This window comes from Vipera berus, assembly GCF_964194415.1.
Source record: "Vipera berus genome assembly, chromosome: 5".
In the NCBI taxonomy this organism is placed as follows: Eukaryota; Metazoa; Chordata; class Lepidosauria; order Squamata; family Viperidae; genus Vipera; species Vipera berus.
The window spans coordinates 56994327-57017407 of record NC_138207.1 but is presented as its reverse complement, the minus strand read 5'-3'; the positions used below and the strand labels follow the sequence as shown (position 1 = coordinate 57017407).

At 44.3% G+C, this 23081-nt stretch overlaps 1 protein-coding gene across 1 annotated transcript in view; it reads left to right on the top strand.

Annotated features, from left to right (window-relative positions):
- Positions 1–23081, top strand: part of HSPA12A (heat shock protein family A (Hsp70) member 12A) — a gene marked incomplete at its 5' end in the record, with an annotated part of 58064 nt that overhangs the window by 23848 nt on the left and 11135 nt on the right. Inside the window, one exon of the mRNA XM_081328311.1 lies at positions 4255–4371. Coding sequence (XP_081184437.1) covers positions 4255–4371 — 117 coding nt within the window. The remainder of the gene's footprint in view (positions 1–4254; positions 4372–23081) is intronic.

Below are 23081 nucleotides of genomic sequence, written 5' to 3'. Positions count from 1 at the left end.
GAGTCCTATTGACATTGTTAATAGTAAACTGTGCTACAGCAAGAATAGCAAGGAGAACATACATACTGTCACCCACAGAATATGTTCTATATATGCTCCCAGAATTTTACTTCTTTATTATTTGAGTCTCAAATGCGATCTCTTGTACTAAATGCAATGCCAGTGCATGTACTGAGCATTTTAATATATTTTGCATGCTGGGGCAGAATCTGGCTGCTGCAACCCAACTCACCTCTTGCATCAGTAGCGAACAACTTTCTCCAGATTCTGTTGGAGTTCTCTTCTGACAGTTTAAATACAAATTCTACTGACAAAGTACAAGAGAACAAATTGAAATCACACTTCAATTGTGCACTTTTCTGGAAGTACCGTATTTTTCGGACCATAAGACGCACTTTTCCCCTCACAAAAGTGGGTGGAAAAACGAGGTGCATCTTATGGTCCGAAGGTAAGCGAAAACACTTGTCTCCTGTTCAGTCAACGCAGTCCATCAGCTCCATTGGAGAGACATGATTGAATGAAGACATGGAATTCTCCACCCCGCCCCTTTGATTGGTCGACAGGGGAGGAAATACGGACGTGCCTGCCATGCCTTCTGACTGCCTCCCCCTCCCCGCGCACGCACATTTTCTTTCTTTTACCTCGCTGCTAAAGAAATAGTTTTTGCTAAACTAAACCTAATAGGCGACTTGCCCCAGCAAAGCCGTGAGGAGTTGTCCCTGCAGGTTTCTCTGCGAAGTTTATTGGAAGTGATTTCCCATTTGCAAGATAATACTGCTAATTGTTTGAAATTGCTTCGGCATCTTAGAAAACCTATTCAGGGAAAAGAAACTACTGGTACCTATCTATCTTTCTTTCTTTCTTTCTTTCTTTCTTTCTTTCTTTCTTTCTTTCTTTCTTTCTTTCTCTCTCTTTCTTTCTCTTTCTCTCTATCTCTCTCTTTCTTCCTCCTTCCCTCCCTCCCTCCCTCCCTCCTTCTCTCTCTCTCTCCTCTCCTTCCTTCCTAGTATACCGGTACTATTTGGTTCAGAATATTTTTTTTCTTGTTTTCCTGCTCTAAAAACTGGGTGCGTCTTATGGTCCGAAAAATACGGTATTCTCAGTAAAGTGTTCTCAAATTGCACATTCTTTGGAAGTCATTGAAGCACATAGATATATATATGCATTGGCTTCCAAACCTTTCTTCTTTCCCACTTTCCTGTTCCTAGTCCTGATTCAGGATCATGGAAGAAAAATAATTCTTGTGCAAAATAGCACTCAGGGCCAAAGAAACATAAGAAGAGTTTCTATGGGAATGATATTGTAGGTAAAAAATTAAATCCATCTGTCTTGCATACCATAGTCATGATCAAAGACATGATTCTCCCCAGTGGCTTTCTAAGAAATAGAGTGGCAGATACAATCTCAGTAAGAAAGCAATTGCTTTGACTTTGAATAATGATTTTGCTTATGACTGTTTCTAACTCCTTACTTTCTCACAATATTTATTGAGGTTTGGAGAGGTTTTTATTTAAAATTGATTATATTTACATGAATTTTCTCCCATAAAAACTGGGGTGTATATGTTCAGCAATGCAGATAAAATTGAAATCAATAATTTAATTATAAAACTACACAATATAAATAAATAAGGAGTTCTTAGCAGATTAATATCAACTGCAGCAAATTAGTTTCAAAGCTAACCTGTTTAGATAAATATGGCATTGCCAGCCAGTGGAAGAATAGTAGTAACCATAGAGAAGACTCTTTCACATGCTGCTGGCAGTAGGAATGGGACATAAAATAGAATGTGCTCGCAGTCGCTCATTCATGCCTCAGTCCCTTCCCATTTGGTTTACTGTAAAGCAGGGTGTCATACTGGCGGCTTGCGGGCCGGATGTGTCATGTGTAGGCCACACCCACCCCAACTCTACAAAGGCAAAAAACATCGCGATATATCACGATACATCATGTGACGTGATCGAGTTTGACACCTGTGCTGTTAAGTGTTCTACGTGGAGCTGCCCTTGGAAAGCATTCAGAAGTTTGCAAAACGTGGTGGATGGTGTTGGGTATCGCTCATTGACCTCCCTATGTTGAGAGCAATGCTGGCTGTTGTTTGGCTTTCAGGTTTGATTCAAGGGACTTCTTGGCAATTTTAGAGCCCTAAATGGCTCTGGACTGGGTTATCTGAGGAGCTGCCTCCTTCTGTAGTCATTTCCTTGTCTGATTGGATTGAACATGGCCAACACCCTCCAGGTCTCAATTATGAGATAATTAGAAGAGGTTTCTTTCCTATCTAGCCTTATAGCTTTGGAAGTGTCTGATTTCCCATCCCAATATTAATCATATCAGCCTTGCTTAATAATTTTTTTAAGTTAGCCTCGAGTGTTATTTCTCATAATGATAATAGGAAGAACAGTTACCAAAACAATTGCAATGAACAGTGAGCAGGCTACACCAGTTTCATAGAAGAGCTGAGTCAATCAATAAGAATAGAGCTGGAAGGGACCTTGGAGATCTTCTAATCCAACCCCCTGCTCAAGCAGGAGACCCTATACCAGGGGTCTTCAAACTCGGTCCTTTTATGACTCATGGACTTCAACTCCCAGAATTTCTCAGCCAGGAATTCTGGGAGTTGAAGTCCATGAGTCATAAAAGGGCCGAGTTTGAAGACCTCTGCCCTATACCATTTCAGATAGGTGGCTGTGCAGTCTCTTCTTAAAAACCTCCAGGGATGAAGCACCCACAACTTCTGAAGGCAAGCTATTCCGCTAGTTAATTGTTCTTACTGTTAGGAAGTTTCTCCTTAATTCCAGGTCCCATCTCCCTGCATTAAAAAAGAATGAGAAAATGGAGAATAATTCTTAGATTGCCTATATCAGGGGTAGGCAACCTCGGCTCTTTTATGACTCATGGACTTCAACTCCCAGAATTCCTGAGCCAGCTTGGCTGGCTCAGGAATTCTGGGAGTTGAAGTCCATGAGTCATAAAAGAGCCGAGGTTGCCTACCCCTGGCCTATATAGAGGAGTCTCACACAGAAGTAGAGTTCTTGCTGGAATTTGTATGTTGTAATCTTAACATTCCTTCTTCCTTCCAGTAAATACTGTTAATCAGGCTCTGAGGTCTTTGTTGCTGGGATTAATTATTTCCTGTCCAGACTACAAGAAGGAAGGTCTGGCAATCAGCTAAGGCTGGTTAGATGCTGCCACTTGTGTTTAACAATACCCACCCACCCCAATTCCTGGGTTAAATGATCCAAGGTGACCATTTCCTCTGTCTCATATCAAGGCCTGAACCCAAATTGAAATTTATTTTAAAATGATCAACTTCTTCAAGAAACATTGCAGTATGGCATTAGGGCAACTTGAAAAAGCTGTAAAGTAAGAAGCAAAGGCGCACATCAAAGGAAATTGGAGAATCCTTACAGTAACATGCTGAGTCACATCTTGAGGAGACACAAGGTTTAAGCAAAAAAAAAAAAAGATTTAGTAGCATTATTTCTTCAGGTATTTTTTTTAAATAAACTTTGGTAGGAAGACCTTCCCCTTTCTGCCACAAATTTTAAATATTATTGCTGTACCGTTGGTTTACCACATATTTTTTCCTCCTAAGGAAATAACATTATACCTTTTCATTCTTTTTCTGGCTAAATGAAGAAAACAAAAAGGATACACAAAATTGTTGCCCATGATGGAATTCCTCATCATAAATAACACCAGAAACCAATTGGACACAGATGTCTAAAGAAAATACTGAGCAATCTCCCTTATATATTAAGAGCAGACACCTCTGATTTTATTTAAAAAAACAAGCAGTAAAGGCCAACACAGGGAAAGAATTTGCAGTTAACCAAGTTTTAAAATGAAAAAAAGTGATTTAATTAGAATGCTTCCTTTAAATAAAGCAGCCCTTTTAAATAAAGAAATGATAATAGAATGGCTATAGGTTTACAACAAGTGCCACTAAACCTGATTAATTTTAGGAAAAGATGTTTGGACCAGACCCCAACAAAATGCATTATTATGTTTATTCAATTTGGAAAAATATTTCTCCTTCCTGAGCTATATTTTCCTTGATAGGATGGAACTGAAACCATGATTTAGCTATCTAGGCAGTGTTCTATTTCAATCAGGTTGACTGATATTGACAGACAGACAATGCAAGAGGTGAGAAAATTATTTTCACAGGAACCACTAAAAAGTGTCACTGGTTTTTGAAGCAGATGGTTCTAATTTTATATCTCACCAGTGCATTTCTTCCTATTATTTTAGGAACTGAGTGATCAAGCTGGGTCAGAGTTTGAAAATTCTGATGTTCGATGGGTCATCACAGTGCCTGCTATCTGGAAGCAGCCTGCAAAGCAGTTTATGAGGCAAGCTGCCTACAAGGTAAGGTGAACAGTGCAGGTAGAGAGAGTAACAAAGGTGAGTTTGATGGAGACATGGAGGTGTAGTGCCTAGGCAAGAGGGGCTGAAGCATTTTTAAATTCTAAAACATTCAGATAACATTGTGAAGTATCTCAGAGACTTCCCTAATTCATTGAACTATAACAAGGAAAAGGCACAGCACAATCATATTTGCAAGTTTCTGTTATTGTAGTCAATAAAGTAGCTTAGAAAACCTGTGGAGCTATTTCACGTCCAGCTGGGATGGTTGACATCAGATGAACATTAGCAATCAAATTTGCAACTTTAGAAGTTCCCCGTTTAATATTTTTATGATAGCTAATTAGTTACTAACACTGCAGTATCATTTGCTTTGAAGATGTTCTGTAGTCTCATTACCCACATGGTCTGTATTTTTTTTTAAAAAAGAACAAAAACACCAGGGCAATACAAGTAGTCCTCAACTTAAAACCAGTTGCTTAGCAACCATTCAAAGTTCTGACAGACCCCCCAAATGGGACTTACAACCTGATTTCAAAGTTGTGACATCAAGACCACCATCCTCATTGTCATGTGACTGCATTTTGGGTGCTTGGCAACCAGTCTGCTTTTATCACTACTACAATCATAATTTACCATGGTTTTGCTGGGACCTGGTTGTTTACGTCCAGTTTCCGGTAAAATCCAGCAAACGGCAAACAGAAGGCTTGCTTTATGACTGTCACATTTACTTAATGACCACCACAAAAAATCAGATTGTAAAATCAGATCTGGTCATATGGTGACCCAATAAAGAATATTCTATTTTATGACCATCATGACTTAACAACTGAAATCGTAGTTATGGTTATAAATCGAGGAGTACTTATAAATAATAAAGGATAAAGACAGAATTGAAGAAGTTCCTTTGTCTTTTTCAGCAGCCCATGTGTCTCCTTGAGAAATACTCATCTTCTTCCTAATATTTGATAAATTTAGAAACTTCTGGCATTGAGTCCAAGTTTGTTTTGTTTATATGATTGATGAAGATTGCCTTATTACATCATTTTCCATTGCTTTGAGATTTATTCCCTTTTTCAACTCATTTCCTTTTTAGACATTTAGATGCATCTGTAGAATGTCATCTGTTTAATTTTGAGAGCTAGCATGATGTATACAATCCCATTGTCAGTGACTTGGCAGCATATGTTTCCTAAAGGTGTTATGGGTATTTTGATTAACCTCTAATGTATTCCTATAACTTTGAATAATTGCACCCATCACTAATGTTGAGCAACATTTTTTCCAACAATCTGCCTTATAGGATTACTAATGGTGATGTATCCAAATTACTTTAAGATTTTTGAGAGGGACACAATTGTAGGTAAAGCTCAAACATTAGAATCTAATGTTAATCTGTCTTGTCTCTGGCCTTATGTTGGTATGCATCTGTAACCATAAAAAATAAATGAATAATGTATTCATGTTCTACTAACAATTCTTGTGTGTTGCAGTGGGATGTTGTTGAGTTTGTGAACATACTAACTAATCAATAGTCAGATCAATACACATACAGGAGAAATGTGTTACAAAAATGAAGAAAAAAGTGGTAGGCAGGGAATGTGACAAAATGGAAGTATCTGTAGTTGAAACCAAAGATGTCTGCAGGCTATGGCCAAAAAATGAAGATGATGGTGCCTGTGACAGTACAAACTCTCTCCATCTTTTATGTGCCTTGTGCATAAAAAAATGGGTATCCCTTAGATCAGGAGTCTCCAACGTTGGCAACTTTAAGACTTGTGGACTTCAACTCCCAGAATTCCTCAGTCAGGAAAGCAGTTTATGAGGCAAAGCTGGCTGAGGAATTCTGGGAGTTGAAGTCCACAAGTCTTAAAGTTGCCAAGGTTGAGGACCCCTGCCTTAGATAGCACTATTGCAATGGCCATCTGACTTTTTAAACCACACCCTGGAGAAACCCACTGGTTGCCTATATGATTGGAAGCTACCTTCTGAATCAGACAATCTGTACAATTAGGGCTCAAACTTACCTGGAAGCCTTCATGGGTAAAGCTTTATATATATGGGGCTTTCTTGCTTTAACAAGTCTTTTGAAGTGGGAGGCCATAACAAATTTTGGTGAGGATATGTATTTGTACAAGGGGCAACTCCCTGCTGTTCAACAGGTGAGTTCAAGATGTGTTTCTATTACCTGAACAGGGATAATTACTCATATGCAAAGGCAGAATACAAGTTGATGATGAAACAACCTGCCTTTTTTAAATTGCTTTATTTTTTTGGCATCTAAACAGCTTTCAATTACTATTTTATACATGAAACTGTACATCAGAATTCATAAATCTAATAGTAAAAACAATAGGTATTTTATGTTGATTTGGGAGCTGAAATTTGTTGCTATGAAAGTTTCTTTAAAGGAGTCAGACTTTCTAATGAATTTATGTTATAGAAAATTGATGTTGAATCTTAAATACATAGAAATGTAACATTATAATTAAGAAAAGTTTTTCTTCTACTTGGCTTGGACAAAGACATTCTTAACAACTTATATTGCATTATAAGGTCTTCACCATAAACTGACTTCATAGTGGAATATCAACCATATGTCAGTAAAATTAATATCAAAAACATCTGCCAGGTTATCTGACCTTCTTTACATGGATTATCTGAAGCTGTTTGGAAAATCACCATCTGAAATAGAATGGGTGCTCAAACTGTCTGTATATTGCAATAGAGTTTGGACTGGACAAATGTGTCATCCTTACCATCAGTGGAAAAACTCAAGAAGCTCTGTGGAAATAACATCAAAAATCTGGATGAAGGACAGTGAAGAAGATGCAGTGAAGGCTTACTGAATACAAAAGAGACAAAACTGGCCTACAAGAAAGACCAAATGAAAAATAGAAGAGACACGGCAGGACAAAGCATTACATGGCCAGTACACTAAAAATTAGCAGACAAATCAATAACAGCAGGCCAGGCAATAGCTAAGTGCAGGAAAGTTGAAGAAAGAGGCAGAGGAGATAATTCTTGTTGCACAAGACCAAGTCTTAGGGACAAATGCATAAAAAGCCAAAATTGAGAAAAGAACAAATGACAGCAAATCTGTCTTTGCAAAGAAGCTGATGAAACAGTGGATCATCTAATTAGCTGCTGCAAAAAGATTGCACAGGCTAATTACAAACAACTACATAACTAAGTAGCAACAGTAGTACATTGATTTGCAAGAAATTTGCAAGCAAGAACTGGTGGGATCATAAAATAAGCAAAGTACACTCAGACATTACAATTGTCAATAAGAAAGACAAAAAAAAACCCCGACCCAAAAGGTCTGGATAGTGGATGTTGCAGAACCTGGAGATGGCAAAGTAGAAGAGTAAGAACTGGAAGAAGTAACGCAGTACACAAGACCTGCAAATAGAAATGGAATGACTGTGGCAAAAGAAAACAAAAATAGTGCCAATAGTAATAGTGTAATCCCAAAACAGCTGGAGCACCACTTTGAAACCATTGGCACTGACAAAATCACCCCTCATTCAGTTGCAAAAGGCAGCTTTACTTTGGAACAGTTTACATCCTGTGACAATACCTTTAATGCCATCAAAGAATAACATCTCCCTATCCCAGGTCCTTCAAAAGGATTTGAGAGGTGGATATAAATGCCAGTCTAAATATCCAGTTAACTATGCAATCAAACACAATGATAGTACGTAATAATTCCTCTGTCCCAGAATACTGGTTCATTGATAAGCTACTTTTGAGTTATATTTTGCATTTTTGTCTATCTGCTCATATCCTTGGAGTTTAGTCCTAATTTAGAGGAAACCAGTACAGTCTAACCAATCATGATTAATTGGATCAGGAACAAACTGTCCCAGTACCTTAGGGATGGGCCATGTACAGCTTTCCAGATGTATCAGCTCACAGTAAGTGCTGGAGGTCAAATAGCACTATGCTGTTTTAGTAAAGGGGCAGGACTATATGAAACTGCTTTTCCAGATTGATCCCTTAATCTCAACTGCAGTGTTATGTTATTTTTGGAAAAAATATTAGAAGAATGGTTATCACGCTTAGGTTTGTTGAGGTAGTTTAAAGTTTGGCCTAAATTCAAATCTTCCTTAGTTCCAAATTACTTGCTAATTTTGGATTGTTCCCAGTGTGTCAACTTTCAATCAATCAATCAGAATAGAGCTGGAAGGGGCCTTGGAGGTCTTCTAGTCCAAACCCCTGCTCAAGCAGGAAACCCCTACAGTATATCATTTCAGACAAGTGGCTGTCCAGTCTCTCTGTCCTTCCATGATGAAGCACCCACAATTTCTGAAGGCAACCCATTCCACTGGTTAATTGTCCTTGCTGTTAGGAAGTTTCTCAGTTCCATGCTGCTTCTCTCCTTGATTAGCTTCCCCCCATAAGTTGACCCCCTCTTCGTTGTGGAAGCCCTCAAATACTGGAATACTGCTATCATGTCACTACTAGTCCTTCTTTTCTCTAGCCGTACCCAGTTCCTGCAACCATTCTTCATATGTTTTAGTCTCCAGGTTTTTTAATCATCCTAGTTGCTCTTCTCTCCACTTTTTCCAAAGTTTCAACATCTTTTTTGTAATGTGGTGACCGAACCTGGATGCGTTATTCCAGGTGTGATCTTACCAAGGTTTTATAAAGCGGTACCAATACTTCGTGTGATTTTGAGTCTATGCCTCTAGTTATACAACCAAGGATTGCATTAGTTTTTTTGACTGCTGCCACACAGTGAACAGTGTTTTTCAAACTTGTCAATTTTAAGATTTCAGTTGTGGATTTCAGTTTCTAGAATTCTTCAGTTCTCTGGAGGATATTGTGGTTCTTACTGATTCATGACTAAATATTAGTTTATATAAGAAGGATAGCATTTTTTTAAAAATCATGGCAAGTAGCAATTTAAAGCTTTATGTCTTGCTTGAACAGAGGTTCACTTTCTGTCTGCAAAATATCTAAAGAAATGCGTCACATTTGAAATATTAAAGGGAATGGGAAAATTCATGCAAATACCTTTTGTTAGTGGAAACAGATGGTTGTTAGTCACTGGTTTGTTGTTATTATCGCAAAATGTGGATATGATTCTTCTGGTGATACGCTAATTAATCCCCTTTGTTACATTAATATTAATGTTTGTTACAGAGCCTGTGAAGTGGGATAAGGCTGCATCATTTTGAAGCTATAATTAAGGAAGCTAATTGATCATTGTGTTAAAATGCTTAAAGCAAGAAATGTATGTTAACAACTTCCAATTTAGACCTAATTCCAGGACTTGGATTGCACAAATAAGATTAATAGAATCTGTTCCCCTTGCGTTTGCTGTGCAACATAACAACAAACTAATAGGTTAGGTCAGGGGTGTCAAACTGCCGGCCCACAGGCCGGATGTGTCATCCAGAAGCCACACCCACCCCATTGCCGGCAATGGCAAAACTGTCCCAATACGTTGTGTGACATCACGAATTTGACATGTCTGGGTTAGGTACTTTGAATGAATCCTTCACTGCTACCTAAATAACTAGAAATATTTTAGAGCACAAAGTAGTACTTCTGGAGTTGAATAAGCTATCTAGCTGAATTAGCAAAAATGTGTGCTATTTGTTGACAAACAGGGATGTGCATCAGCTAAGAGGCTGGTGTGCAAGAAAAGCAAACGTTAGCTCCTTCCGACCTGCTTCATAAAGCAGAATGTCTGCCCCTCCCCCTTTATTAAAGCATCCTAAATAATAAACATGCAGTTAGTGAAACCAGTGCAACTACCATAACTGAATTACCTGTGAAGTTAAATTCCTATCTTTTGTTGTTGTTAGTTGCAAAGTCGTGTCCGACCCATCGCGACCCTATGGACAATGTTCCTCCAGGCTTTCCTGTCCTCTGCCATCTTCTGGAGTCCATTTAAGCTCACGCCTACTGCTTCAGTGACTCCATCCAGCCACCTCATTCTCTGTCGTCCCCTTCTTCTATTGCCCTCAATCTTTCCCAGCATTAGGCTCTTCTCCAGTGAGTCCTTCCTCCTCATTAGGTGGCCAAAGTATTTGAGTTTTAGCTTCAGGATCTGGCCTTCTAAAGAGCAGTCAGGGTTGATCTCTAGGACTGACCGGTTTGATCGGCTTGCAGTCCAAGGGACTCGCAGGAGTCTTCTCCAGCACCAGAGTTCAAAGGCCTCAATTCTTTTGCGCTCAGCCTTTCTTATGGTCCAACTTTCACTGCCATACATTGCAACTGGGAAGACCATAGCCTTGACTATACGCACTTTTGTTGACAGGGTGATGTCTCTGCTTTTTAGTGTGCTGTCTAGATTTGCCATGGCTTTCCTCCCGAGGAGCAAGCGTCTTTTAATTTCTTGACTACAGTCCCCATCTGCAGTGATCTTGGAGCCCAGGAAAATAAAATCTGTCACTACCTCCATTTCTTCCCCATCTATTTGCCAGGAATTGAGAGGGCCGGATGCCATGATCTTGGTTTTCTTAATGTTTAGTTTCAACCCAACTTTTGCATTCTCCTTCTTCACTCGCAACAAGAGACTCTTCAGTTCCTCTTCACTTTCTGCCATTAGAGTGGTATCATCTGCATATCTTAGGTTGTTGATATTTCTTCCAGCAATCTTAATTCCAACTTTTGATTCATCTAGCCCTGCCTTTCTCATGATGTGCTCTGCATATAAGTTAAATAGGCAAGGCGACAGTATACAGCCTTGCCCGGACTCCTTTCCAAATTTGGAACCAATCAGTGGTTCCGTGTCCAGTTCTCACTGTTGCTTCTTGGCCCGCATATAGGTTTCTCAAGAGACAAATAAGATGTTCTGGTACTCCCATCTCTTTAAGAACTTGCCACAGTTTGTTATGATCCACACAATCAAAGACTTTAGCATAGTCAATGAAGCAGAAGTAGATGTTTTTCTGGAACTCTCTAGCTTTCTCCATGATCCAGCGTATGTTGGCTATTTGATCTCTACTTCCTCTGCCTCTTCGAAATCCTGCCTGTACTTCTGGTAGTTCTCGATCCACATACTGCTGGAGTCTAGCTTGTAGGATTTTAAGCATAACTTTACTAGCATGAGAAATGAGTGCAATGGTGCGATAGTTTGAACATTTTTTGGCACTGCCTTTCTTTGGAATTGGAATCTAAATTGATCTTTTCCAATCCTGTGGCCACTGTTGAGTTTTCCAAATTTGCTGGCAAATTGAGTGTAGCACTTTTACTGCATCGTCTTTTAAGATTTTGAATAGCTCAGCTGGAATACTGTCACCTCCACTAGCTTTGTTGTTGCTCAGCTTTTCTAAGGCCCACTTCACTTCACATTCTAGGATGTCTGGCTCAAGGTCAGTGACCACCTCATTGTGATTATCAGGGACGTTAAGCTCATTCTTGTATAGTTCTTCTGTGTAATTTTGCCATCTCTTCTTAATCTCTTCTGCCTCTGTTAGGTCCCTGCCATTTTGGTCCTTTATCATGCCCATTTTTGCATTGAACGTTCCCTTCATCTCTCCAATTTTCTTGAAAAGATCTCTGGTCCTCCCTATTCTATTGTTTTCTTCTATTTCTTTGCACTGTTCATTTAAGAAGGCATTCTTATCTCTTCTAGCTATTCTCTGGAATTCTGTATTCAATTGGGTGTATCTTTCTTTTTCTCCCTTGCCTTTTGCTTCCCTCCTTTCCTCAGCTATTTGCAAAGCTTCCTCAGACAGCCATTTTGCTTTCTTGCATTTCTTTTTCTTTGGGATGGTTTTGGTTGCTACCTCTTGTACAATGTTGCGAACCTCTGTCCATAGTTCTTCAGGCACCCTGTCTATCAGATCTAATTCCTTAAATCTATTTGTAACCTCTACTGTATATTCAACGGGGATATGATTTAATTCATACCTGACTGGCCTGGTGCTTTTCCCTACTTTATTCAGTTTAAGCCTAAACTTTGCAACAAGAAGCTCATGGTCTGAGCCACAGTCAGCTCCTGGTCTTGTTTTTACTGACTGTATAGAGCTTCTCCATCTTTGGCTGCAGAGCATATAGTCAATCTGATTTCTGTGTTGACCGTCTGGTGATGTCCATGTGTAGAGCCGTCTCTTGGGTTGTTGGAAAAGAGTGTTTGCTATGACCATCGTATTCTCTTGACAAAATTCAATCAGCCTGTGCCCTGCTTCATTTTCTACTCCAAGGCCAAACTTGCCTGTTATTCCGGTTATCTTTTGGCTTCCTGCTTTAGCATTCCAATCCCCCATGATGATAAGGACATCATTTTTTGGTGTTAGTTCTATAAGGTGCTGTAGGGCTTCATAGAACCAGTCAATTTCATCCTCTTCAGCACTGGTGGTTGGGGCATAGACTTGGACTACTGTGATATTGAATGGTTTTCCTTGGATTCGAACTGAGATCATTCTGTCATTTTGAGGATTGTATCCCAGTATTGCTTTTCCTACTCTTTTATTGACTATGAAGGCTACTCCATTTCTTCTGAGGGATTCTTGCCCGCAGTAGTATACCTGATGGTCATCTGAATTAAATTCACCCATTCCTGTCCATTTTAGTTCGCTAATTCCTAAGATGTCGATGTTCAGTCTTGTCATCTCTTGTTTGACCACGTCCAGCTTTCCTTGATTCATGAATCTTACATTCCAGGTTCCTATGGAGAAAAAATCTTTGCAGCATCGGACTTTCCTTTCACCACCAGATACATTCACAGCTGAGCGTCCTTTCGGCTTTGGCCCAGTCGCTTCATTCTTTCTGGCGCTACTAGTACTAGCCCTCTGCTCTTCCCCAGTAGCATATTGGATGCCTTCCGACCTGAGGGGCTCATCTTCCAGCGTCATATTGTTTTGCCTTTTGGTACTGTCCATTGGGTTTTCATGGCAAAGATACTGGAGTGGGTTGCAGTTTCCTTCTCCAGTGGATCACGTTTTGTCAGAATTCTCTGCTATGACCTTTCCATCTTGAGTGGTCCTGCACGGCATAGCTCATAGCTTCATTGAATTACGCAAACCCCTTCGCCACGACAAGGCAGTAATCCATGAAGGGGTCATCTTAATTACTAATTTAAAAAATCTGACTTCTTAGCATTTAGCATTAAATGTTTAATCCCAGAAGATTATGAAAGAGTAAGGCCAAGGAAAAAAAGGGAGTCCACTTAAACACAGCTAAACTTTGCCTCTCGATCAGAATACTAGATCCTGTGGAATGAAAACGTTTGAAAACTCTGACTTAATCCATCAAAGGAAAATGAATCCGCTACGTGCCAATTTTAAGACATTTGAAACTTCTGAATGGACCGTTTCAGAGTGCTGCTTTGAACTAGCAGAAGGATAATTGACAATGGACAAGGGTTTTGGTTAAAAAGTTATGGACAAGAGGTTTATAAATTAGGCTATACAGTTAGAGTCTGTAATTTTAATAATGACTTAGAAGTAGTATGTGTGTGTATGTATACACACACATTATATTACTTAGTTGGGTAATGAACATCTGTAAGCAAATAGTGTTAAATTTGTTGTTTTTTTATTTTTTCATAAGTTACCCGTATATACTTGAGTATAAGCCGACTCGAGCATAAGCTGAGACCCCTAATTTTACCCCAAAAAAACTGGAAAAAGTTATTGACTCGAGTATAAGCCGAGTATAAGTATAAGCTTGGCCCCTTCTTAGCAACATATCTATATTCTGTGCCACGACGAGCCGCTCGTTGACTCTGGCAGCATCCCGGAGCTGGCTTGGCCGCGGTTCGCAGGGTCCGCTCATCAGGCTGCCAGGCTTCCTGGCAGCACATCCCGCAGGGAAGGTCTGCTAGGGAGGCGGCAGTCAAGCGTTGTTTCCCTCCTCGTGCGTGTGTGTGTGTGTGTGTGTGTGAGAGAGAGAGAGAGACCTGCGGGAACGGCTGGTAGAGGTGGCGGCAGTCCGGCGTTTCCCCCCCTCATGCATGCGTGCGTCTGTCAGACCCGCGGGAATGGCTGGTAAGGAAGCGGCGTCCCCCCCCCCGTGTGTCGGGCCCACGGGGCTTGACACACAGAGAAACGCAAATGCCGGACTGCCGCCACCTTTACTAGCCATTCCTGCGGGTCTGACACACACACACACACACGCACGTGGGGGAGAAACAACGCTGGACTGCCACCACCTCTGCAAGCCTCTGCCGCGGCGGCAGAGGCTTGCAGGGCTGGCAGAGGTGGCGGCAGTCCAGCGTTGTTTCTCCCCCTCGTGCGTGTGTGTGTGTGTGTCAGACCCGCAGGAATGGCTAGTAAAGGTGGCGGCAGTCGGGCATTTGCGTTTCTCTGTGTGTCAAGCCCCGTGGGCTTGACACACAGGAAGGGGGGGAATGCCGGAATGCCGCTTCCCTACCAGCCATTCCCGTGGGTCTGACACACGCACGCACGAGGGGGAGAAACAACACTGGACTGCCGCCACCTCTGCCAGCCCTGCAAGCCTCTGCCGGCGGCAGAGGCTTGCAGGGCTGGCAGAGGTGGCGGCAGTCCAGCGTTGTTTCTCCCCCTTGTGCGTGTGTGTGTCAGACCCGCAGGAATGGCTAGTAAAGGTGGCGGCAGTCCGGAATTTGCGTTTCTCTGTGTGTCAAGCCCCGTGGGCTCGACACACAGGAAGGGGGGGAATGCCGGAATGCCGCTTCCCTACCAGCCATTCCCGTGGGTCTGACACACACACGCACGCACGAGGGGGAGAAACAACGCTGGACTGCCGCCACCTCTACCAGCTCTGCAAGGCTCTGCCGCTCCCTTCTCTCAGCAGCCTGGCCCGAACGAAGGGACAGTTCTTTTTTTTTGTTCACTGGAGTATAAGCCGAAGTGGATTTTTTCAGCCCAAAAAGTGGGCTGAAAAATTCGGCTTATACTCAAGTATATACGGTACTATATTTTAAAGATACCTAACTATGTTGGGGATTGGAGTACTATTCTTCCCCCCAAAAGAGAGCTCTAGTGCACTACTTAATAAAAAGAAAATTAACCTTCAATTATTATTTTTTAAATGCCAATTAGAAGACATTGTTTCATACTTTATAAAATATCTTGCCAGTCCAACATATATCCCATGCAGATCATCAAAACAGGATGCTTTTTAAATTAAAAATTATACTCTGCTCTAAAAATGCTTTTTCATGAGGCAATTGGACTTCCTTGTTTTGAAGACGTTTTACTTCTCATCCAAGAAGCTTCTTCAGCTCTTACTGGATGGTGGGGAATGGAAGGATTTATATTCCTTGCAGATAGCTAGTTATTTGCATTCTTTTAGAGAGCCGTTGAGGCCACTTGGAGGCTTATCTGTGTCCTCAAGGAAGATCATCTGAATTGTGCAAGTGGGTGTGGTGCCTTCTTGGAACTGCTGAAAGGATGTGTTGTAGACTGGAGATAGATAATATTGTATCCTTCCCCCTCTATGGAGAGAGTACTTCTCAATTTTGACATAGATGGCCTCTTTCAAACCAGCAGTCTTCTCTGTCCAAAATCTGGACTTTGTTGTCTTCAAAAGAGTGGCTTTTGTCTTTTAAATGAAGATGGCCTGCTAAATCTTGTCATGATGGGTTTGTTCTCCTGTGTTGTGCCATGCATTTATAAAGTGGTTGTTTTGTTTCCCCAATGTACAGATCTGTACATGTCTCACTGCATTGTACTGCATATACCATGTTGCTTAGTTTGTGTCTGGGTGTTTTTTCTGGGGTGGACAACTTTTGCCTTACTGTATTCTTGGGTTTAAAGTGTGCACGTATGTTGTGTTGGCTGAAGATCCTCCTGAGCTTTTCAGATATTCTTGCATTGTATGGAATGACAACATTTCTTCGTTTATTGTTCTGTTCTGTTATGGAGGAGCTCCTGTTGGGTCTTTTTTGGGATTTGATGAAGGCCCAGTTGGGATAGCCACACATTCTGAGGGCTTCCTTGATGTGTTTTTAGTTCTTTTTCTTTCCCATCTTTGCTGGTAGGCAGGCCTTCAGCTTGGTGGTGTAGGGTTCTGATAACTCCCATTTTGTACTCCAATGAGTGTAGAGAATCAAAATGTAAATATTGATTTGTTGTGTGGGTTTTCTGTAAACCTCAATGTTAAGGCTTTGGGGGACACTGGGATAACCATGACCTGGATGACTGAGAATCTCCATAGACATTTATACTCTGCTCTACTGCGTCCATGCCACTCAAAAGCAGTTTGCAGAAATTAATGTTATGTTAGTAAATACATGAGATATATTGTTGTGATCCATCAATTGTATCCTGGTTTAAAAACAGTGCCAGGAACTTGTGTTCCTTCAAAATGTCTCTGTGTGTTTCTCACTGTTGACTCCCACATAAACTGAGGAAGGAGTAAGTTTTGTACTCATTTAAAACTAAACCTTTCAAAATATATAGTCTTCTACTCTCCTTGATCACTCTTGCTTATTGTAGGTCAAAATAGTTTTTTTTCCACTCCTGTGATTGAGCTTCAGACCCCTGGAAATGGAGTAGACCAAATAGTAGTCAATGCTGCTAGTTTAAGAACAAGTGGGGGGGGGAGTGTTTCTTTTGGCATGATCAATATTTTCTGATAGCTTCTTAAAAACTTAAACAGTTTTAATGCTAGTAAGCATATTTAGCCCCAATATCCAAAAGCTGATTTTCAAGACTGAAATATTAGAGTCTTAAATATTAGAGCTTGCAAAGTGGGAGTTGAGAACAACTTTAACTTTTGAAAAAGAGGAGCTTCATTTGCATTGCCTCATGCTATGAAACATTTTTTTAAAAAAAAGTTGTCATGGCTCAAATAAAAATATTTTAATTTTGGCTTGAATGCATAGGCTTTTCCAATCTGTCAAAGGCCCAGAATTTTTGATACTCCCATATATTATTTTCTCATCCTCATCTCATTACTCTCACAATTCTTTTGTGCCCGTTGAAAGTAATGGACCAAGTTAATGTGGGGAAGACAGAAAAATGCAACTTTTAAGATTACATTCTAATGAATTAAAGTCACTTTCTCAGATTAAGAGTATTGATTCCTGCGGTCTTTTCAGACCTTGCATAAATAGCCTTAGTAGTCCAAATAAATCTTTTCATTTTATTGATTGATCAGTATGAGATCAGATATATTTTAAACATTTTGTACAACATCTTGGGCAGTTTTAATGGAAAGTCAGTTATAACTATAATAAATAAATGAATATTAGATGCTCTCCCAGAGTATAAGAGCTGAATTTAATCCAGGTGAGGCAAAAAAGAGTTAAGGTTTACATTGGTTGTTTTGTGCAACTTAATTAGAAAAGCCTAACAAATAGATAATTTATCCAACTGTTAGGCTTAAATTGCACCAAACAATTAGAGTAACCTTGCTCTTTTTTGCCTCACCTGGTTTAAAATATTTCTTGATACATTCTAAGGCAGAGATGTCAAACACAAGGCCCGGGGGCCGGATCCGGCCCGCGAAGTGGTTTCATGTGGCCCGCGAAGCCATCCTGGAAACAGTGAGGGAACGTCCCGCACTGCCTTGGCCCTGGCCCGGAGGCCCTCCTTCTGCCAGGGACCCTCAGATCTGTCCCACTCCTGCCCAGGCTCCCATAGGCACCCTTGATGCGAACGATGTAGAGTTGGCCATGCCCACCCAGTAGGCCATAAGCACTTTAGCCACGCCCACCCAGTAGGCCACACCCACCCGGCCCCCTGAGGGCAACTGCAATGCTGATGCGGCCCTCAATGAAATTGAGTTTGACACCCCTGTTCTAAGGACTTCTGACACTATATTCATTTTCATTTCATTTCATTTATTGGATTTCTATACCGCCCTTCTCCCTAGGGACTCAGGGCGGTTCACAGGGCATATATAAATAGGTATACAAAAATTAAAAGAGAATTAAACCATGCCCAATTAAAATACAGCAATAGTAAAATAATAAAACCAATTAGAAAACCCATATTCCCCATCAGGCCAGACCAGCTAACTCGAACAAGTGGGTCTTCAACCTGCGACGGAAGGATCGGAGGTCCGATGCCATCCGGAGCTCAACCGGCAGTTGGTTCCATAGTGCCGGGGCACCCACAGAGAAGGCCCTCCCCCTGGGGGCCACCAGTCGACATTCCCTGACTGGAGGCACCCTGAGGAGGCCCTCTCTGTGGGCACGCACAGGGCGGAGGGGAGTTGACGCCGGCAGCAGGTGGTCCTCGAGGTATCTCGGACCCATGCCATGTAAGGACTTAAAGATCATAACCAAGACCTTGAACCTCACCCGGAAGACAACTGGTAACCAATGCAGCTCGCGGAGCAAAGGTGTAACATGGGAGTACCGGGAAACTCCCAAGACAACTCTCGCGGCCGCATTCTGTACCAGTTGGAGCCTCCGAGTGGTCTTCAAGGGAAGCCCCATGTAGAGAGCATTACAGTAGTCTAGGCGAGAGGTCACGAGCGCATGAGTGACCGTACACAGGGCATCCCGGTCCAGATAGGGCCGCAACTGGCGCACCAGGCGAACCTGGGCGAAAGCCCCCCTAGTCACGGCTACTATATGGTCTTCCAGGGTAAGTCGTGAATCTAGGAGGACTCCCAAGTTGCGAGCCCTATCCACGGGGGGTAAGAGCTCACCCCCCATAGAAAGCGATGGAACATTTTGAATGTCCCGGGATGCCGGAATGTACAGCCACTCAGTCTTGTCAGGGTTGAGTTGAAGTCTGTTCCTCCCCATCCAGACCCGTACCGCCTCCAGGCAACGGGACATCACAGCGAGGGCATCACGGGTGGTTTGGGGTCGAAATGAAAAGTTGGGTATCATCAGCATATTGATGATACCCAACTCCAAAACCACGAATGATCTCACCCAGCGGTTTCATGTAGATGTTGAACAGGAGAGGCGAGAGAACCGACCCCTGAGGAACTCCACAAACGAGAGACCTAGGGGCCGATCTCTGCCCCCCTGCCAACACCGACTGCGAGCGTCCCAGGAGATAGGAGGAGAACCACTGAAGAACTGTGCCTCCCACTCCCAATCCCCTGAGACGCCGCAGCAAGATACCATGGTCGATGGTATCGAAAGCCGCCGAGAGGTCTAATAGGACTAGGACAGAGGAATATCCCCTATCCCGAGCCCTCCAGAGATCATTGACCAGAGCGACCAATGCCGTCTCCGTGCTGTACCCGGGCCTGAAACCCGATTGGTAGGGGTCCAAATAATCCGCTTCATCCAGGACCAGAGGGAGCTGATGCGCCACCACACTCTCAACAACCTTCGCAAGAAAGCGAAGGTTGGAGACTGGACGAAAGTTGTTCAATACAGCTGGGTCCAAGGCAGGCTTCTTGAGGAGAGGTCTCACCACCGCCTCCTTCAAGACGGTGGGGAAATAACCCTCACTCAAAGAAGCAGATATGACCGTCTGGAGCCAGCCTCGTGTCCTCTCCCTAGCTGCATAAACCAGCCAGGAAGGGCACGGGTCCAATAAACGTGGTGGAGCTCAGCCTCCCCATAATCCTGTCCACTTCATCAGGGGTCACAGAATCAAACTCCTCCCAGATAACATTGACAAGACCGCCCGTGTCCTGATCGCCAGACTCTGCCCAGCTGGAGTCCAAACCGGTCCGAATCCGAGCGATTTTATCCGACAGATGTTGACTAAATTCCTCGGCACGACCCAGCAAGGGATCCTCCCTCACCTCCTGATTAAGAAGTGAGCGAGTCACCCTAAACAGGGCGGCCGGGCGATTATCTGCGGACGCGATGAGGGTGGAGAAGTAATTACACCTCGCCACCCTCATCGCTGCGAGATAAGACCTAATATGGGTTCTTAACCGCAACCGGTCGGATTCGGATCGGCTAGACCTCCAGCAGCTCTCTAGGCCCCGTTTCCGACGCTTCATCTCCCGGAGCTCCGCGGAGAACCATGGAGCTCGCTGGGATCTGCACCGGGTCAGGGGCCGCAAGGGTACAACCCGGTCAAGTGCCTCAGTGGCTGCCCTTTCCCAGGCTTCCACTAAGGCATCCGCCGAGTTGTGAGCAATGGAGGCAGATGGGGACCCCAGCGCCGCTTGGAATCTATCAGGATCCATTAAGCGTCTGGGGCGGTACCATCTAATTGGCTCCGTACCCCCACGGCGGGGGGTGGCAAAACGGAAGACCAGCCGCAGGAGGTGATGATCGGTCCATGACAGGGGCATAATAAATGTAGAGCCCCCACCAAGATCATCCAACCACCGTCCAGATAAAAAAATCAGGTCAAGGGTGTGGCCTCCCTCATGAGTTGGTTCAGAAATTACTTGCGTCAGGTCCATGGCCGTCATGGAAGCCATGAACTCCCGAGCTAGCTCAGATGAACCTCCCAGGGATGGTAGATTGAAGTCTCCCAAAACAATAAGTTTGGGAAACTCAACCACCAACCCCGAGAGGATATCGAGCAGCTCGGGCAGGGCTGCCGCTGCGCGACTAGGCGAAATGTACACCAGCAGCAAGCCCAACTGCGCCTCAGAACCAAATCTCACAAAGAGAGACTCACACCCGACTATCTGGGGAACGGTGGTCTCCCGCGGACATAAGGTCTCCCTCATAGTCACCGCCACACCCCCACCCCTACCATGAGCTCGTGGCCGATGTAGCACCCGGAAGCCTGGTGGGCAGAGGTCAACCAAAGGGACCCCACCCTCTGGGCCCAACCAAGTCTCCGTGATGCAAGCCAGGTCCGCGTGCTCACCCTCAACTAAATCCCTAACGAGGGGAGCTTTGTTAACCATGGACCTGGCATTCAGGTACACTAGCCGGAGCTCAGGAGGCTGCACATCCTCGCTCCCGGAACCTCGAGGAAGAGGCAGAGGGTCGGAGCGCCTCACCGCTTGCAAATAGCGGAGACGGCCCTGCCGGTAACGATACGGACCTCTGTCTATCCACCTGCTGCCATTCCCCGTCGTGGGAATCGGTAATCCCACGACCCGCTCATGAGCCCCGGAGACAACCATGCCCCGTTCTCCCCCCGAGCGGTCGGACCCAAGTCTGGCTTGAGCCATGGTTGATTGGCCACCCCCCATAGCCAGACAACCCCTATCTCCCACCCCTCTCCCTAACCCCATAAAAAATTTCGATAAAAAAGTAATCAGAGGCCTTCTATTAAATTTGTGTTGACGGCCCCTGCCCCTGCCCAGCCATCTCTCAGGGTCCCAAAACTCGGGCCCGTCATCGAGGTTAGGAGTGTTTAAGGAGGCGGGTCGCACCCAGGAGAGGGGGGCACCCCTGAGGGCGTACAAGTCCGTGCTGGTGTATTGTCGCATGAGTCTAACAAGTCCAGGATAGGCATCCCATTAGTTATGTCCATGGGAGGATCGAAACATGAAGACAGATATCTGGGTCCCCACCCAACTTCACTGCCACTCAGTTGGGTGCCCCCAGAGACAGGCCGCCCCCCGCCCTCTCACGACGGGTTGCAACTCTGTTCCTGGAGGTGGACCAGATATCCTCTGGGTAGGCAAACCCCATAGAGCTCCCACCTCTATGGGGCTGCAAATGGAAAAGTCAAGCCACTCTCCCACCGTGGCCGATACCCAGGTGTGTCCAAAATCCAAGGGGAGAGGGGGGGGTAGGCAGGAAGATGATAAGTATATATGTCCATATGTCCGAGGCAAAAAGGGTAGGTAGGCCAGGATAGTGAAGATGGTCCAAAGTCGCCGTCATCGCTGCAAAAGCAGTCCAAAAGCGGTGCAGGAACCACGTCATCTTTGCACCATTATGATGACCCGCGGTCGTCTTCTCCGCCGCTAAATGGCCTGAAGACGCCGTCGCCGCCAAGATGACTGACAATCACCCTCTCCACCGCCGAAACGGCCCGAGGGCGACACCGCCGCTGAAAGCGGCCCGAGGCGACCTAGGGCAACATGGGGACCCCACCGCCGGCGAGAGGGCCAAAAGCCCCAAAAGCGCCAAAGCCAGCCACCGGCCACCGCGAACGGGCCACACAGTCCCAGAAACGCTGGTGCCGCTGAAAGCAGTCCGAAAGCAGGCCCCAGAAACGTCCCACCAGCTGTTGGCTGCCGAAAACGGCCAGAACACACCATCTTCGCCGTCGCCGCCGAGCGCGGGCCGCCGCCGGCGCCAAACGCAGCCCGAAGACCACCGCAACCAGCGCCGGAGACGACGCCCACGCCGTCGCCACCGTCGCCGCCATCGCCGCCGCCCGAGCAGACCCACGGGCGTCCTCCTCGCCAACCGGAGCCAGTCTGGGAGCGTCAAAGGCGGCCCAAAACGGCCCGAAGAGCAGGAAACGCCGGCGTCGGCCACGAGCAGCTGCAGACGGTCCGGGAAGGAACAGCAAGAAAGAAAAACAGCCGGCGTCGGCCACGAGCAGCTGCAAATGGTCCGGAAAAGGCAGCAGCAAAAGGAAACAGCCGGAGGACAGCAGGGCCAGCAGACGGGCAGCTCGGTAGATAGAGTCTAAGTAAGTCACTGCCAGCTTCGTCGACCTCCTAGTTGCCTCGCTGCCTAATGCCATAAGCCCCCAATCCCCATCTCAAAAAGCCCGAAGGCTCGTGAGGGGCTCCCAAGGGACGCCTAGCAGCTGGAGCTCGCGGAGCTCAGCCGAGCACGTCCGCCATCTTGGGCATGCGTCCCAATCATCAGTTCAGTAAGCAAAGTATACAATAACAACTTTATTGTCACTTTGTACCCCAATTGGCATACAGCTCTCAAAGGGTCACCACCTCCGATATACACTCCTTGTTCGTGGCCAGCTGAAGTTTCAGAATGTCAATTTTAGTCTCTAGGGAGCAAACAGGACAGA